Source organism: Pelophylax lessonae, assembly GCF_965119305.1.
Source record: "Pelophylax lessonae genome assembly, chromosome: 12".
NCBI classification, from domain to species: domain Eukaryota; kingdom Metazoa; phylum Chordata; class Amphibia; order Anura; family Ranidae; genus Pelophylax; species Pelophylax lessonae.
In genome coordinates, this window is record NC_138779.1 from 86,009,870 (window position 1) to 86,028,969 (window position 19,100).

General features: G+C 45.6%; 1 protein-coding gene across 4 annotated transcripts in view; it reads left to right on the forward strand.

The window, feature by feature from the left end:
- Positions 1–19,100, forward strand: part of NADK (NAD kinase) — a 214,807-nt gene that overhangs the window by 135,204 nt on the left and 60,503 nt on the right. The window contains exon 1 of one of the 4 annotated variants that reach the window (XM_082274346.1): positions 14,491–15,033. The exons of the other annotated variants lie outside the window; for them this stretch is intronic. Within the exon in view, the coding sequence (XP_082130472.1) occupies positions 14,966–15,033 (68 nt within the window). The 5' untranslated portion in view covers positions 14,491–14,965. Of the gene's footprint in view, positions 1–14,490; positions 15,034–19,100 lie in introns of those variants that run through there. 4 annotated transcript variants of the gene reach the window in all.

Here is a 19,100-nt window from a genome sequence, read left to right on the forward strand (position 1 = left end):
GGGGGGGCGTCTTTGTTGGTTTCTGGACCCGTGGACTTCCCTAATGCAAGACAAGTGGGTCCACAAAGTCATTCGGTCCGGCTACAAGATCGACTTTCGCTCTTGTCCCTCGGCAAGGTTTTTTCCTTCCAACTTGCGCCTGTCCCAAGACCTCTTACAGGGCTTGTTTGGGGCGGTGCAAGACCTGTTCCTTCAAGGGGTACAGAAGGAAGTGTTTTGCGGGTACAGAAGTTCAGAATGGAGTCCATTCGAATGGTGGCATCAGGGGGATTTCCTCGCCTCTATCGAATATCACATTCCAATTAATGCCCGTCACCAGCGTTTTCTCCTCTTTGCTGTGGGAGAGGAGCATTATCAGTTTCTCACATTACTCTTTGGTCTGGCCTCTGCTCCTCCGGTTTTCACTAAAGTGTTAGCCCCGGTGCTAGCCTTGCTACGCCAACGGGGGATCATGTTACGGGGCTGCTTGGACGATCTCCTGTCTCCCTCTGCTCTGGTGGACAACCTGGAGATCACAATACGAACTCTATGTCAATCATCAAGGTGGCACAAGAAGTGTCCTGGCATCTCTGGAGGTAGCCGGTATTCTAGGTGGGTGGAACGGTTCGTTCCAGCCCTCTCTGCTGTACACATTCCCAGGGTGGAAAATTGGCAGGCGGATTATCTCAGTCGGCAGAGTGGGGAGTGATCCTTTCATCCAGAGGTGTTTCATCAGCTATGTCTCCGGTGGGGCACCTCCGAGGTGGATCTGTTGGCGTCTCGGCTTAACAGAAAGGGGCAGAGGTTTGTGGCTTGGTTAAGGGATCCTCTCGCGGATGCCACAGACACGCTGGTGGCTACATGGGGTCAGTATCTGCTGATTCACGCCTTCCCTCCTCTCAAGCTTCTGCCCAGACTTCTACGCAGGATCGAGGAAAAAGGAATTCCAGTCATCTTAGTGGCTCCGGACTGGCCTTGCTGGGCTTTGTACGCCGATCTGGTACGGCTGGTCGCTGATGTTCTTTGGAAACTTCCTCTCATGGAGGATCTTCTGTCCCAAGGACTGTTCTTCCATCCTGCTTTACAGTCACTGGCTTTGATTGCTTTGCTTTTGAACGCCAGGTGCTGAAGGATAGCGGTTTATCTAAGTCAGTGATTCCTACCCTGTTGAAAGCTAGGAAATCTACTTCTAGGAAGATCTACCTTCATACGTGGAAGACGTACATTGCGTGGTGTGAATCTCTTAGGGTTCCTCCTTGCTCCTTCTCGGTGGCTCGGACCTTAATCTTCCATCAATGGGGGGTTGAACAAAAATTGGCCTTGAGCACCATCAAGAGCCAGGTGTTGGCTTTGACGGTCTTCTTTCAATGACCTTTGGCCACAAACTACCTGGTGTGTACCTTTCTTCAGGGTGTTCTACATTTGGTTCCTTCGGTGCGGGCCCCGTTGCCGCCTTGGGATCCTAATTTATGGCTTTCAGCTCTGCAGAAGCCTCCTTTTGAAAATATTTGGGAGATTCCCCTGCTTACATTGTCTCAGAAGGTGTCCTTTTTAGTGGTTATCACTTCTGCGCGCAGGGTGTCAACTGGCGGCGTTATCCTATCGTTCACCTTACCTGGTAATTAACAGGGATAAGGTGGTTCTTCACCCCTGTCTGTCGTTCCTTCCAAAGGTTGTCTCTGACTTTCATTTGAATGAAGACATTGTGTTGCCTTCCCTGTGTCCCAATTAAGGTAATTAGGGTGTACCTGGCAGCTACGGATTCTTTCAGGAATTTAGACTCTCTATTTGTGCTCAAGGATGGACCTCGAAAAGGGTTGTCTGCTTCCTCTGCTACCATTTCCAGATGGATCAGACAGGACGGTGGTTCCATCCTATTCCATCAAGGGTCAGGTTCCTTCTTTCCTGGTCAAGGCACACTCTACTAGGGCACACTTCTACTCCTGGGCCTTCCGTCATCAGGCGTCAGTGACGCAGGTTTGCAAGGAGGCCACCTGGTCGACGGTGCACACTTTTACAAAGTTTTATAAAGTGGACGTGTTGGCTTTTGCAGATGCTTCCTTTGGCCGCAAGGTTTTGCAGGTTGCTGTTTAAGAGGACCTGATCCTCTTTGAGGGTGTATTGTTTTTTTCAGGTGGGCGCCGGTTGTTTGGTTGAGCCCCAGTTGCCTAGTTGGCTAATGTTTAGCCTTAGGGAATTTTTTTGGTTGCTCCCACCCCTTATGTTTAACACTGCTTTGGAACGCCCCAAATTTGGAGAGGATCAAAGTTACTAGAGTGTATAACACTCCGTTGTAGGAAAATATGAGTAAGATTGTTATTTTGGTTCTATTTAGTTATTATAGCTTCTACTTAATGTTACTTGGTCTGGAGTTCTTCCCTAAAGAATTTACATGTAAAAAAAAACAAAACAAAAAAAAAAAAAACAATAATAAATAATAAACATACTTACCTACCTCCTCTGTGCAGTTGGTTTTGCAGAAAGAAGCCCAGATCCTCCTCTTCTCTGGTCCCTCTTCCCTCTGTCCGTTCAGACACAGAGCCGTGACCCCCACCTTGCCCCTCTCTCCTGATTGGCTAAATGATTTTGATTGACAGCAGTGGGAGCCAATCGTGTCACGCTGCTGTATCAGCCAATGAGGAGGGGAAGTCCTAGGCCGCTTAGACACTCCTGCAACATCGCTGGATCAAGACGGGCTCAGGTAAGTATTATAGGGGCTGAGGGGCAGCAAAAGGTACTTTATCCTGCATTAGAAATAAAATAACCTTCTGCCTTTACAATCCCTTTAAGTAATAGAAATAGGAATTCAGTGCTCACTATAGTGTAGCTCTTTGTTTGGGATCAGTCTGCTTGTTTGTTTGTTTTTTTTTTCTTTTTAGAGTTAGAGCTGGTTCACACTACCACTACCAGAAAGTCGCCCCGTGACTTGAAGAGACTTGTTTAGAGACTTGGAAGAGACTTGTGCACTACTTTGAAGAGACAGGCGACTTTGTCTGTGGGGAATGCCTGGCTAATCTCTTTCTTCTTCCTGGAAAGTCTGATAACAAGTCGTGTCAATTAAGATAAGGAGGCAACTCCCATTGAAGTATATGGGACAGTCGGATCACAGGTCGCTTCAAAGTAGTACAGGACCCTTTTCTGAAGTCGGAGCAACTTCAGTAGTGCCAATTAAGACGGCACTGATTGATTAACATTGCTTTTGTTATGTCAAGCTACCTGGGGCAACACAGGTTGCCTCACAAGTCGCGCTAGTGTGAATGGGCTCTTAGGGTCCTTTCACATGGCCGCTCCGCTGCTTTCCGTGTGTCCGCAAATCATCCTATTTTTTTGCGGATGATTTGCGGACATCAATGTAAGTGAATGGCACTGCGGATGTCAGCGGAATACCATCCGCTGACATCCGGTTTTCCTCCTTTCAGTTCTGTTCCGTTTTTTGGAACGGAACAGAACCCCATTTTTCCATCCGTGTAAAAAACGTAAAGGAAGGAAAATCGGATGTCAGCGGTGTCATCCGCTGACATCCGCAGTGCCATATACTTACATTAGGTCCGCATATCATCCGCAAACGGATGGGATGATATGCGGGCACACGGAGCAGATGACCGAAATGTCATCCGCTCCGTGGAAAAAAAAAAAAAAAGTCCCGCAGCGGGCCTTTCACACGGAGCGGCCGTTTGAAAGGAGCCTAATTCAAATTTGAGTTTTGAACCACCTCCCAGGCCTTTTTTGTTATGAAAAGGGCACATGTCAGAATTGACAAATCACATGAGTAAAAAAGAAAATTGCTCTTGTTTCCTATGTAATTGCTGTCTATTTGGATAACATTTTGGCAGTGCGCAAAATCTGGTTGCCCAATGACTGCATCTGTGTAGATCAGTGAGGCCATTGTAATAGGTTTTAATTGTTTCTTGACCAAAATGGAAGCTCTTAGGCCCCTTTCACACATGCTGTCCGTTTGTCCGTTTTTCATCCATCCGTTGACGAATGAAAAACGGACATCAATGTATCTGTATGTAAAAACGGATGATCATCCGTTAACATCCGTTTTCATCCGCTTCCGTCAATGTCCGATTTTTTTGAACAGATGAATGCCCTATTTTTCATCCGTCAAAAAAACGGATCGGACGAAAAATGGATGACAACGGATGAAAAATGGATGACAACGGATGAAAAATGGATGACAACGGATGAAAAATGGATAACAACGGATGAAAAATGGATAACAACTGACGAAAAATGGATGAAAAACGGATGACAACGGACGAAAAAAAGGATGACAATGGACGAAAAACGTATGACAGCGGACGAAAAACGTATGACAACGGACGAAAAACGTATGACAGCGGACTAAAAACGTATGACAGCGGACGAAAAACGGGATGACAACGGACGAAAAACGGGATGACAACGGACGAAAAACGGGATGAAAAATGGATGGAAAACGGATGGAAAACTGGATACATTTGACACGACTGAACTGAACGGACCGTATGTGTGAAAGGGGCCTTAGAGGTGCTGAATGACAAGATTTAATCATATTCAGCTGTATGAATGTTCAGCCACCACATTGTAGTATTTCACAAGGTGTCTACTGCTGAGATCTCTGCACTTGATGCCACTGGTCTTATGATGGAATAGGGGAGAGCTCTGTTTGCCTGTTGGTTTCCTCACTTTTACTACACTACAGTATATAGACATTGAAGCTGGAGGTGTGAGACTTCATTGTAGGGTTGATCATCCCCAGTTTCACATTTCTTCTAAAATATTACAATATGGACTTATAAATGGAAGCCTTTAAAGATGAAAACTAAAACCTGATAAATTCTATATAAGTAGCCATTATTTATTGCAGCGGGAGAACTAGTTTAGTTTCTGAAACCCTAAAGAAGTGCATGTCTTTGCTCATTGCCCTCCTACAACATACTGACAGCCAGCACTGGGTATAGCAGAATAGGGGACATCTGGTGTACAGTGGTGTATTTAGGTTTTGTGCTGTCCCTAGGCCTGACTAAATTTGAGCACCCCCTAATATGACCCACCCCTTCCTGTTTATGACCCACCCTGTCATCTGTAAACCACAGACCATAACTACAGTCTATCAGTGCCCATCAGCATAGCTTCATCAGTTCCCATAAGTTCAGCCTCATCAGTGCAGCCTTACCAGTGCTGCCTCTTTACTGCCCATCAGTGCAGCATATCAGTGTGGCCTCATCAGTGGTCACCAGTGCAGCCTTATCAGTGCCCATTTCACGGGATTGGTAAGATTACTCTTTTTTAAGATATTTGGACTTCACTTCACTTACTTTTATAATAGGAAGTCCATAGTCATTTTACATATAATGAAATATTTTTTTTGCTGCCCCCCCCCCCCCCCTGCAAAGTGCCACCCTAGGCCCGGGCCTTGTTGGCCTAGGCCAGGATACAGCACTGCTGGTGTATCCTCTATCCTTTTTTTTTTTTTTTCCCCTTGTTCAGACCTGTTCATCTGGGACATGACACTGAGCAGTGGCAACATTTCATGTTTCTTGAATTCTCCCACACATAGAGTGTTGCAGCTATGCAGGGCTGGGCCGACGGGTAGTCAGAAGAGGTGGCTGCTTTGGGTACTTCAGTAGGAGGAGGGTGCAAAAAGGGCAGGGCCCACAACTTATACTGCTGAATAGTTTGCAGTTCATGGGGATGGGGAGGGGGTGCACTTTGGCCTTTTGTATTTTGAGTTCCAAAGAATCTTGGCCCTGCAAGATAATCAGTAAATCGTTTTCATAAAAATAGTTTTTCTGAATTTGCCTTGTGGCTCATGTACATGCACATAACAGAGCTCTTAAAAACTGAACTCCAGGCAAACCACTAGATACACAATAAAATATGAATTAGGGAGCCTCGTTTACAATCCAAAGGATTTGTATTAATGTCAGTCCAAACCTGAGATTTCTACAGCCAGGTAGAGGACACCCCCCCCCCCCCCCTTACAGTTAGGAAATACAGTGGTGTCCTCTCTTCGTCCCCTGTAGCAGAAGAATGAGGTCATCCTTTTCACTCTGTTTGGTCCTCCTGTCTGCTAGTTCCATGTAAATACATGAGCTTTGCTGTAATGGGGAGGGGCTGATCAAAAGTCAAATTCAGGGATTTTTTTACGGTTTTACTGTACAAAGTTACGTTGGACCAATGTAAATATATAATTTAGATTCAACAAGGTGTAGGAAACATTCCTCAGAGATTTCGGTCCATATTGACATGATGGCATCACACAGTTGCTGCAGATTTGTTGGCTGCACATCCATAAAGCGACTCTCCTGTTCCACCACATCCCTAAGGTACTCTTTTGGATCTGGTGACTGTGGAGGCCATTGGAGTACAGTGAACTTATAATGTTGTGAGATGATTTGAGCTTTGCGACATGGTACATTATCCTGCTGGAAGGAGCCATCAGAAGATGGGTACACGGTTGTCCTAAAGTGATGGACACGACCAGCATCAATACTCAGGTAGACCGTGGCGTTTTAAACAATGCTTAATTAGTACTAGGGCACAAAGTGTGCCAAGAAAATATCCCTCACACCACTCCACCACCAACAGCCTAAACTATTGATAGAAGGCAGGATGGATCCGTGCTTTCATGTTGTTTACGCCAAATTCTGACCCCACCATCTGAATGTCGCAGCTGAAGTCGAGACTCATCAGACCAGGCAACGTTTATCCAATCTTCTATTGTGCAATTTTGGTGAGCCTGTGCCAATTGTAGCCTCGGTTTCCTGTTCTTAGCTGACAGGAGTGGCACCCAATGTGGTCTAATGCTGCTGTAGCCCATCTGCATCAAGGTTTGATGTGTTATGCACTCAAAGATGGTATTTTGCATACCTTTGTTATTTGAGTTTTTGTTTCCCTTCTATCATCTCTAACCAGTCTGCCCACTCTTCTGTGACAGCAACAAGGCATTTATGTCCACACAACTACCGCTTACTAGAAATTTTCTCCTTTTTGGACTATTTTCCGTGAATCCTAGAGATGGTTGTGCATGAAAATCCCAGTAGATCAGCAGTTTTTGAAAGACCAGCCCGTCTGGCATTAACAACCATGCCATGTTCAAAGTCATTTAAAATGTTACTAAACCTAAAAATGTTTTTTCTCTAGCGCTCATCGACAGACGTAGTCCTCGGTGATACACCACCTTCGGGTTATGTTACCTCCGCAGGAGCAGGACTAGACAGGAAATTAAAAAGCTCTGGCCACACCCTAGGGGCAGTCCCAGAGGGTATATCCTCTCTCTCTCTGCCTCAGCAAATCAGTTATTTTCTGTCTAGTTAGGAGTAAGGACCTAGATACCTTGCTGGGATCTTAGGTCCTGGCAAGAATTTTTTTCTAAAAGGATTTTTGGACAGCTTTTTTTCTCCAGTGTTCCTGTGAGATCTTCAAGCAAGAAAGCTGAACTGGGCGACGGGCTGGATGTTGAGATCCGGTGGTCACCCCAGTTCAGCCTACGAGCGCGGGCAGGCCATAGCTCCGCGCTGGGTCGGCCGCGACAAAGTCCCATTAAAAGGACTGAACCCGCGAGTTAAACGTCTCGCTGAAACGCCAAAGACCATGAGTCACGGCGTCCGTATCGGTCGACAGCCCTCCCGCCCCGGTGGAGAGGGGTACTGTCAGGAGTTGGTGCCCGCCTGGTTCCGGTATGGTGAGTAGTATGTTCCCCCTTTTTCCCTGACGGGTTTTGTGGTGAACGCGGGCCCCTCTCTGTATGGTAAGAAAGAGTTCTTTCTATCCTATAACATGTCACAAATCCTCCTACTTTGAGTGTGATTTTATGTGTGCAAAAAGCCAGGAGGCTTGGTTTGGGAGCTAACAATCTATTGTATACATGTTTTTAAAGATGTAATCTGTGGCATTCTGGGAATCTTATGGGTTAAGTATAAGCTACCTACCAGTCAGAAGCCATGAACATGTAGACTGCCTTCCAAGTCAGATCTCCAGCTAATAGCAGGCCTCCCGAATGGCCATGCGGTCTGCCAGGGCCGGTACCGCCAACCACGCCATATCCCCATGCAGAGAGAGTGTTGTGTGCCTGCAGCACACCGCTAGTCAGCACAGGCCGCCGCCATTTTTTTTTGCTGGATCGCACGAGCCGCCATTTTGGCGTAGCCTCGTGTCTCCAGCATGGGGGCGGCCATGTTTTAGGTGATTCTACACCTCGTGGAGCTTGGGGGAGGCGCCGGAAGGCGTGCAGAGGGGCGGAGCCGCCTCCTTTCTTCCTGGGCAGCCAGCCAAAAGACTTCCTGTTTGTCTAAGACAGCGCTGTAAGCTGTTGCAGTTCAACTCTGAACATCAAGTGGTGAGCCTGGGGGTCTATCTCTCTCTCTCTCTCGATCGATAGGGATCCCTAGCAGGTAACACTAAGGGGTTTTTTTTTGTGGCGCTGAGGGTCAAAAAAAAAAAAAAAAAAAAAAAAAAAAGTTTTTTCTTTACTTTGAATTATATCATCCAGGAAGTAACTGGAGTTATTATGGACCCTGCCACACATATTCCCCCACCTGTTTCCCTCGAGGGGGCCTCGGGACCCGCCGGTGTACAGAGTATAGAGTCATTTACAGCAATTTTGGAGTCTATGGTGGCTCGGGTGGAGGCGGCCTGTCAGGGACGGGGGTCAAGGAAGCGACCCCCGCCTACCCCTATACTATCTGACACCTCTGACTCTGATTCAGAGATGGTCACTGCAGTTGCAGGTTCCTCTGCAAGGGCTGCTATCCCAGGTAAAGCCCCCTCAGACAGTGAGGAGGACGCTTCTTCTCCTGCTATAATTCAGGAAGAAGCATTGGTGGACGCACTAGTTGTGGCAGTGCAAGAAACCTTAAAACTTGAGGCTTTACCGGCAGAGGCAACTGAAACAGAGAGGCCTTTTGGGACTAATAAGCCCATCAAGACGGCGAAGGCTTTTCCTGTACCTAAATGTTTTGGAAATCAGATTAAAGGAGAATGGGAACATTCTAAACGTACCTTTACTATTTCCAAGCGTATTGCTAGACGCTATCCGTTTGAGGAATCCATCATTAAGAAATGGACGGTACCACCAGTCGTGGATCCGCCTATTTCCAGGCTGAATAAAGCCACGGTTATTCCAGTGGAGGACACTTCGTCCTTTAAGGATCCGGTGGATCGAAAGATAGAAGCAGAGTCCCGCACTATCTTTTCTCTGATAGGGTCAGCATTTAGACCAGTAATTGTTATTGGTCTAGTTTCCCAGACACTTACAGAATGGGCGAAAATGGTACGCCAAGATCTTAGGGGAAAAGATATTCCCCAGGAGACATCTGATTTGATAGAACAGATCATACAAGGGCTACGGTTTATCTGTGACGCAGCCTTGGACACTACTCCCTTGTTAGGGCATGCATCTAAGTTAGCAGTGATCCTCAGACGTGTGCTGTGGTTAAAATGCTGGTCAGCTGACCTAGGTTCCAAAAAGACTTTGACCAATCTCCCTTTCCAGGGGAATCGTCTATTTGGAGCCAACCTAGATGAAATCATTAAGGATGCCACCGGGGGCAAGAGTACTTTTTTGCCACAGGCTGCAAAAGCTAAGGAACCTCGCAACAAGCGAGGACCTTTCTTTACCGCCCATAAAGGGCGCCCGGCTGGTACTTCCGGGAAAGGCAAGACTCCTCCAGGAGGGTTCAAGAAGGGCTGGTCGGACAAGCAGAGGACCAACCCAGCCAAACCCGAAGTAAAGGAGTACACAGCCTGAAGGTGCGCCCCCACCCGATTTCAGGGTGGGGGGACGTTTTCACCGGTATTCAGGACATTAGATCGAGCATCAACCACTACTACCGGTGCGATTCTTCCCTTCCAACATTTAAGTACAGGAAGCGGTAGTTACCGTTCCCTGTATAGATCTTTTCCTTTACCTTTTCCTAAGATTAGTCCCGATACCTCACAGGAATCGGATCTGATTGACCAGATAGGCCAAGTAGCCTCTTGTCGGGTGACTTCGGTCCCTGAGGTTCAACCAGAAAAGATCACCTTTCCTGATAACTATCAGGTATCTGATAAATGTGTGGGAACAGAAAACGACCAGACTTTCTCGGATGGTCGGGGCCAGATAGCTCTAGGGACGCCTGGTTCAGATCCAATCAGCGCCAGTGGTCCTAGAAATTCTAGGCTGGCCTCTTCAAGCCGGCCTGGCTGACTTGGACATGTTAGTCGCAGACGTTCCGTGGGAACTTCGTCTCAGGGAGTGTCTGTAGTCTCAAGGACCTATTTACCTTCGTGCTTTACAGTCGCTGGTTTTAATGGCCTGGCCATTGAGACCCAAGTACTGAAGGACAGAGGTTTGTCTACTTCAGTCATTCCTACCCTTATTAAAGCAAGGAAAGCGACTTCCAGCAAAGTCTATTATCACACATGGAAGACTTATATTGCGTGGTGTGAATCTTTAGGATTTCCTCCACGTACCTATTCGGTGTCTCGTATATTGGCCTTTTTGCAACAAGGGGTTGAGCAGAAGCTAGCCTTGAGCACCATCAAGGGTCAAGTTTCAGCATTAGCAATCTTCTTTCAGAAACCTTTAGCTACCAAATCCTTGGTGCGGAATTTCATCCAGGGGGTGCGGCACCTGACTCCTCCAGTCCGCGCGCCCTTACCGCCCTGGGATCTTAATTTGGTTTTGTCGGTTCTACAGAAACCTCCCTTTGAAAACATCAGGGAGATTCCCTTGCTTACTTTATCCCAGAAGGTGGTCTTCTTGGTGGCTATTACTTCTGCTCGCAGGGTGTCAGAACTGGCTGCATTATCATGCCAGTCCCCATACCTAGTGATTCATAGGGATAAGGTAGTACTTCATCCTAAGCCATCTTTTCTTCCTAAGGTGGTTTCAGATTTTCATCTGAATGAAGATATTGTACTACCTTCCTTGTGTCCTCAGCCCAAGCATCATCGGGAACATGCGTTGCATTCCTTGGATGTGGTTCGGGCAATCAGGGTATACCTGAAAGCTACGGAATCATTCCGTAAGACGGATTCACTTTTTGTGATCACGGATGGCCCCAGAAAGGGTTTGCCTGCATCTGCCGCGACCATTGCCAAATGGATTAGACAAACGGTGGTACAGGCTTATTCTATTAAGGGTCAGAGTCCTCCGTTCCCTGTTAGGGCGCACTCCACTCGAGCGCTCAGTACTTCCTGGGCCTTTCGCCATCAGGCGTCAGTGGTCCAGGTATGTAAGGCGGCCACTTGGTCGTCGGTACATACCTTTACTAAATTCTATAAAATTGATGTGACGGCATCGGCGGATGCCTCATTTGGCCGCAAGGTTTTGCAGGCCGCAATTTGAGGAGACCGGTGGTCTACCTCGAGGGTTTTTTTCTGTTTGAAAATTTTTTTGTTGAGTCTCATCATTAAGGATGAGCATTGTAAACTTCTAGTTGGCACCGGTTGGGCCTTCTAGATTGGGATTTGATTTCCATTTTCCCACCCCTCAGTTGTGATACTGCTCTGGGACGTCCCGAAGGTGGTGTATCACCGAGGACTACGTCTGTCGATGAGCGCTAGAGAAAAATGGATTTTTGTAAAATCTTACCGTAAAATCCTTTTCTCTTAGCTCATCGACAGACGTAGTCCCCGCCCCTCTGTTTTGGAGTTGGGTTGGGTTAAATTCTCTAAGCACTGCTTTTTCACATAACTGATTTGCTGAGGCAGAGAGAGAGAGGATATACCCTCTGGGACTGCCCCTAGGGTGTGGCCAGAGCTTTTTAATTTCCTGTCTAGTCCTGCTCCTGCGGAGGTAACATAACCCGAAGGTGGTGTATCACCGAGTACTACGTCTGTCGATGAGCTAAGAGAAAAGGATTTTACGGTAAGATTTTACAAAAATCCATTTTTATCTTAATGCATTGTTTGCATTAAGGTAAAAAAAAAAATTCAGTTTCTCTGTCCCCCCCCTTCCCCTGTGTGAAGAATAAGAGAGGGGAGAACAGATCAGGGTTATGCACAGCTGCATCTCTTCTCCCCTCTTTACACAGCATTTGAGCAGCAGCAGGAGCTATTGGCTCTTGCTTCTGTCAATCAGATGCAGTGCAAAGGAAGTGGGGGGCGGGCCTTAGTCCCGCTGTGTAAGTCTGTGGACACACAGGTCGAGAGCGCGCAGACTACGCTCTCCCCATAGCCATAATAGGAGGAGTCAAGGTTGCGGCCAGGGACCCCAGAAGAGGAGGATCGGGGCCACTCTGTGCAATACCACTGCACAGAGCAGGTAAGTATAACATGTTTGTTAATTTAAAAAAAAATAATAATATTTGACTTTAGTAATATATTAAATCCCCGTTCGGATGCTCGGTTTAAACTTCAGCAAGTCGTCTTTACCATGTCTAGATGCCTAAATGCATTGAGTTGCTGCCATGTGATTAGCTGATTAACAATTTGTGTAACTAAGCAGGTGAACAGGTGTACCTAATAAAGTGGCCGGTGAGTGTGTGTATGTATATCTATAATATATCTACTGCACCATACCTGGCTGAATCCTCTGGAAGCTGGACATCACTGAAGTAGACACCACTACTGCCCCGTGATCTTAACTTGCTTCTGGGTCCTGTGCTGAGCAGCTGGCCTCATGCCTTGTGAACACAGGTCTTCAGCTGCTCACCATGGTGCCAATCAGAGAATCATTTGCATTTTCTGGATGAATGCAAAAATGTTCTCTGATTGGACAAGGTGGAGAACATGATGTCACTGCCCCGCCTCTCCACTTCATCCAAACACCGAATGCTTTGCAATTGCAAAGCATTCTCTTAATGGTGCCTGTGTTGAGCAGCTGACCTCCTGTGTTCACAATTCATAAGGCTTTCCACTCAGCACAGGACCTGGAAGCAAGTGAAGATCACTGGAGTAGTAGTGGTGTCTACTTCAGTGTCTTCCAGCTTTCAGAGGCATTGGCCAGGTATGGTATATGCATAGTTACACTGGTTCAAGGTGGACCTATGTAAACATGCCAGTGCCTGCACTTAATTACTTCCCGACCACGCTATAGTCCAGGGTTTCTCAACCAGCGTTCCTCCTGAGGTTGCTTGGGGTTCCTTGAGCAATGACCTAGTTCTGCCTCTCAGATAACTTCCCAATGACACCATTGTTCCTTTTAACTATCTGTAAGGAGGTATTTCTTCCCAATGATGACAAGAGGAAGAAGCATTCTTCCCACTGACTGTCACACTAATGTGTCATGAGTTGTAGATTATTAATTTCTAGCAGGGGTTCCCCAAGACCAGAAATTTATTTCAAGAGTTCCTCTGTGTTGAAAAGGTTGAGAAAGGCTGATATAGCCAAAAGACAGCTACAGCGCGATTGTCCAGTTCTGGGAGGGCGTCCTTACAAAACCATGCCCTCTTGAACCCCCTGGGGCACGCATCGGGCGTGCTCGGTGATTGCTGCAACCTATCATTGCCCATTAGTGCCGCATATCAGTGCAGGCTCATCAGCACACATCGGTGAAGGAGAAAAAGGACTTATTTGTAAAATGTTATAACCGCAACTAATGGGCCATACACACTATACAATTGTCTTTAGATTATTTTCCTTAAGATTTACCAAAACCATATAATATGAGGTCAAATCTAAACACTTCAATTTGTATGCAATCTGGCAGGCCCTTGCACTATATAGTTGAAGGTAAATCTTAAAGGAAATCTAACAACAAAAGTTGTATAGTGTGTATCCAGCTTTAGAAAAATGTTTTTTGTTTTTTTTTTCTCTCAAAGTTTCAGCATTTTTTATTTAGCAAAAAAAAAAAAAACAGTGGTGATTAAATACCACCAAAAGAAAGCTCTATTTGTCTCAAAAAAATGATAAAAATGTCATATGAGTACAGTGTTACATGACCACGCAATTGTCATTCAAAGTTTAAAAGCACCGAAAGCTAAAAATAGGCCTGGGCAGCAAGGGGGTGAAAGTGTCCGGTATTTTAGGGGTTATCTTTTACATTTCTGTATTTATAAATGAATAAAATTCCAGATTGTTTTATTTATCTTTATATTTGCCTGCAGTTCTGCTTTACATTTTCAGACAGTCCGGCACACATCTCGCTGTCTGAAATATTTGTCTTGTTTATTTTTCTGCTTCATGAGATGTGTTTTTTTTTTGAGAAATCAGATTACAAATAAACTTCTCCTGTGAAGACTTCCTTTTATTGGTGTAAATGACAGAAGTGTACGTGCCGTGAGGGTGGTAGATCTGTGCCCAGGGAGTCTTGGATCCTAAACTCGTGTCTTACATGGGAGCTCAGTGTAGATCTGTGCCCAGGGAGTCTTTTCCTCCTGGTTGGATCCTAAACTCGTGTCTTACACGGGAGCTCAGTGTAGATCTGTAGCATACAGGTGTGTGTGATTATTAGGAGACGCACTTACTTCCTGATGTGCCCTCCAGCCAATCAGTGATGATCCTTTTGTACAGTGAGTGCATGTGTCCCCACCTGACTGATACAGCCATTCTCCTCCTCCTATGGGCAGGTCCACTTTTATGTAATGTACTCTGCAAGTCTTAAGAGTCATTGCTGTGGCTTGAGAGCTGGATTACAGGATCCCTGTGCCCAGCTTCTGTACTGTACACCTGCCGAGTCCCGGGCTGCAGGTCTCACCTGTACACTGAACTTCAGAGACATTTCCCACTTTGTTTAGCTACTTGAAGCTTTCCAGACAGACTCTAAGTGGAATGGCAGAGTATTGCACATTCTCAAAGCAAAGTCTTGCTGTACTCCAGCGGCACAGGAACACGTGAAGCTGTTTTCACTTAGTCCTGCGGGACAGAAGGCTACAGGGAATCTGCTTTCAGAAATGACTTGGGATTGCTGTCACTTCCAGACTCTTTTCTTGCCCTCCGTGCTCAGCTGCAATTTGTGTTTTCCTTTTTTTCCTTATTCTTGTTCCAACTTCGCCGTTATGTCGTGCAGCCAATAGCATCCCACCTTTATCAGGAATCTCCTGCCGCAGTTTCTTAGACATCGGAGCGGTTTATGCAAAGCACCATGAAGATTTTTGACAAAGTGAAGCCCCGAAACCTGCCCAAGAATAACTGGCAATGGTTAGTATCCCTCACATCGGGGGCTTGTGTTTTGCCTCATCAGCGTGAATAAGTACATGATGTGAGCAAAGTTGTTGAATTGAAGCAATGGGGTGGGAGGGGGGGGGTTAACCATGGATTTCAGGGCAGCTATCCAAGCCTGGGTTGTCGCTGCTCAGCCATTGCTTATTCTGCAGTTGTCAAAAACGTCTGATTTAACCAGAAATTACACTGCTGAAAAGGGATGGGCAGCAATGTTTGTATACTTTTATGTTTGTGAATTTTCTTTTTCTGGGTTGCTGTTCTTTACCAAGGTGTGGACTGTTTTGTGCCAGAATTGTGGGAATCTGTAGCTTAAAGGCTTGAATTACTTTATTTTGCTGTGATTGTGTTTATAAACCTACTATAAGGAATGTGTACTCGGGATTTAGTTACGGTCCTTGTTATGAGAACTCAGTCCAGTGTTAGGAACCTGCGGGTAGAAAACGGGATTTCTTTGACTGAAGGGGAAGAATATAAAAAAAGTTATGCATTTTATTTAGTTAATTTTTTTAGGAGCATTAGCTATTCAGCTTTTTGGCTTTTGCAAGCCTTGATCATATAATGACAATTAAAATTGTTATAGTTCTGTACACTAACAAGAGAAACAAACTGATATCTTACAGTAAATGTTAGCAGGCTTTTATTGTAAAGTGGAAATAATGAGCACCTGTTCAAATTTAGCATTGATCGGTTAAGAGCTAATTTAGATTGCGGTCATTGCTTATTACCTCTTTTTAGGTAAGCCTGTAATTGGCCACTCTAGGTTTTTTGCATTAGTGACTTTTAGTTAGTGTGGATTTGTATCTATCCAAGATGTGTTTATAGTGACCACTGTTGAACGTCCCAATACCATGACGGCAGGATATAAATGGGTCATCAATATTTAGAATGCTTGGAACGTTAAGTTACAAGTGACTACAGGAATTGCATTTGGAAATAGGATCCTGCCAATTAGAAAAGGGGTCACATAGTTCAGTGTCCTGAACCTTTGGACTTTTTTTTTTTTTTTTGTATAAATTTTATTTTGAGTCACGTGTGGGTGTGTATATAATTATTAGCAGGGGTTCTCTGAAGCCAGAAAAGTTTTTTCAAGGGTTTCTCCATGTTACAAAGGTTGAGAGAAGCTTAAACATTTCTATCCTTCTGTTGGTATGAGGAAATTAGGAGAACTTTATTTTTATTTTTTTCTAGTTTATCTCTATTTTTGAACTGGTAATGAAGCTGTATTTTTATACTGGGGCTTGTTTATAATACAATACCCACGTTCAGTGCGCGGGTCCACATACATGTTTACATGCGATTGTGGTGAGGTTGCGGTGCATTTTCTGGCTTTATTTTTACTGAGTTGCATTTGAGTGTGCACAGCAATGAGGTAAACTAGGCTTAAGCCCCGTACACACGTACCGAATGTCGGCCGAACGATCGGCCGTCTTTTGTCCGGTGCTGTCCTGTCGGTTGAAAAGTGCTAAAGACAACAGCCGACTGCAGAAGTGATGTCATGTGATGGTTAACTTTCCGTGTGTTTTTTCTTTTCTGAGCATGCCCAATCTTGCTAATCTGCTGTTTTGTCGGCCGAATTCTGTACTGACTGGCGAACAATCGGCCGTTCTGGTGACGGTCAACAAAAATTTTATAGCCTGCACACCCAATTCTGTTCGGCCGAAAAGTCACTGTCGGTTGTCGGAAGCATCATACTAACAACGATCGTTCAGCGGCCGAATATTTACGGCCGACAATCGGTACGTGTGTACGGGGCTTTGTTAAAATATGTTTTTTTCTTGAATACACATGTTTGTATTGCGTTTAAAAAGGAGTCTAACTGCGTGTATGATAAACGAGCCCTTAAAGAGCTGGTTCACGCAAAACAGATCTTTATCTCATTCACACTATTGTTGGGGGTAGGTGTGTGTTTGTGTGGGGGGTGGGGGGGGGGTTAAACTTTGCTGTTGAGCCCCAAACCACTACCCCCCTTTTAGCCCCTTTTAGATGCATAGCCAGTGGCTGGGAATATAGACTTTCTGCGATGCTTTGCTTCGCATTGGCATGCAGGAATTAATTTCCCTGTTGCAGGAATTATACACCCTGTTTGTTGCAGTGTGCTAGTGTGGGGTTCAAGCGGTTAAAGCAGGTGGCAGTACAGTGCCTCCTCACAGCCTGTCCAATGCTCTCTGAAGAACGATCCGAATCTTCACAGACCAACGCTAGTGTAAATGAGGCCCTTGTACTGGCCAAATTTCGATCCAATCTTGACTTCTTTCAAACAGGAATGTTGGAAGTGTTTTCTCAAATGTTGGCTGCGGCCAATGAATACAGAATACAATGTCCTAGCGGGAGGATTCCTCCTCTACCTCGCTTGTGTGGATGGAGGAATCTATACGTTTCTCCACTTGCTGATAGGGAAAAAAAAAAAAAGGTGTAATCTGTAGCAAGCTTTAGACTTCTTAACAAAAATATTGGCGCAAGCGTGGGTACTGAGTATGAGCCTAGAGTTCTCGGTAAGGACAATTAGAGTTCATATGTAGTGGCAGCTAAGTGTTGGAGCAAGACGCAGCTCTAGAACACAACGGGAGAAAACACAAGCTCCTTCTAAGTGTAGCATGGTGAAAGTTCAATACAGATTAAAACAAGTATTACTCACAAAGGTGTCATTCATAAGCATGTAGCACTGTAGTTGGGGGTCCTTTACATCACCGTACTGGGGGACAGCATTGGTGGACTCCGTTGCTTCCTGGGTTCGTGGAACGCACTGTTGGGCTGCTGTGACGTCACTTTCGGGATATACAGTGGGTACGGAAAGTATTCAGACCCCCTTAAATTTTTCACTCTTTGTTATATTGCAGCCATTTGCTAAAATCATTTAAGTTAATTCTTCTTCCTCATAAATGTACACACAGCTCCCCATACTGACAGAAAAACACAGAATTGTTGACATTGTTGCAGATTTATTAAAAAAGAAAAACTGAAATATCACATGGTCCTAAGTATTCAGACCCTTTGCTCAGTATTTAGTAGAAGCCCCCTTTTGATCTAATACAGCCAGGAGTCTTTTTGGGAAAGATGCAACAAGTCTTTCACACCTGGATTTGGGGATCCTCTGCCATTCCTCCTTGCAGATCCTCTCCAGTTCTGTCAGGTTGGATGGTAAACGTTGGTGGACAGCCATTTTTAGGTCTCTCCAGAGATGCTCGATTGGGTTTAAGTCAGGGCTCTGGCTGGGCCATTCAAGAACAGTCACGGAGTTGTTGTGAAGCCACTCCTTCGTTATTTTAGCTGTGTGCTTAGGGTCATTGTCTTGTTGGAAGGTAAACCTTCGGCCCAGTCTGAGGTCCAGAGCACTCTGGAGAAGGTTTTTGTCCAGGATATCCCTGTACTTGGCCGCATTCATCTTTCCCTCGATTGCAACCAGTCCTGTCCCTGCAGCTGAAAAACACCCCCACGGCATGATGCTGCCACCACCATGCTTCACTGTTGGGACTGTATTAGACAGGTGATGAGCAGTGCCTGGTTTTCTCCACACATACCGCTTAGAATTAAGGCCAAAAAGTTCTATTTTGGTCTCATCAGACCAGAGAATCTTATTTCTCACCATCTTGGAGTCCTTCAGGTGTTTTTTTAGCAAACTCCATGCGGGCTTTCATGTGTCTTACACTGAGGAGAGGCTTCCGTCGGGCCACTCTGCCATAAAGCACCGAATGGTGGAGGGCTGCAGTGATGGTTGACTTTCTACAACTTTCTCCCATCTCCTGACTGCATCTCTGGAGCTCAGCCACAGTGATCTTTGGGTTCTTCTTTACCTCTCTCACCAAGGCTCTTCTCCCCCGATAGCTCAGTTTGGCCGGACGGCCAGCTCTAGGAAGGGTTCTGGTCGTCCCAAACGTCTTCCATTTGAGGATTATGGAGGCCACTGTGCTCTTAGGAACCTTAAGTGCAGCAGAAATCTTTTTGTAACCTTGGCCAGATCTGTGCCTTGCCACAATTCTGTCTCTGAGCTCTTCAGACAGTTCCTTTCACCTCATGATTCTCATTTGCTCTGACATGCATTGTGA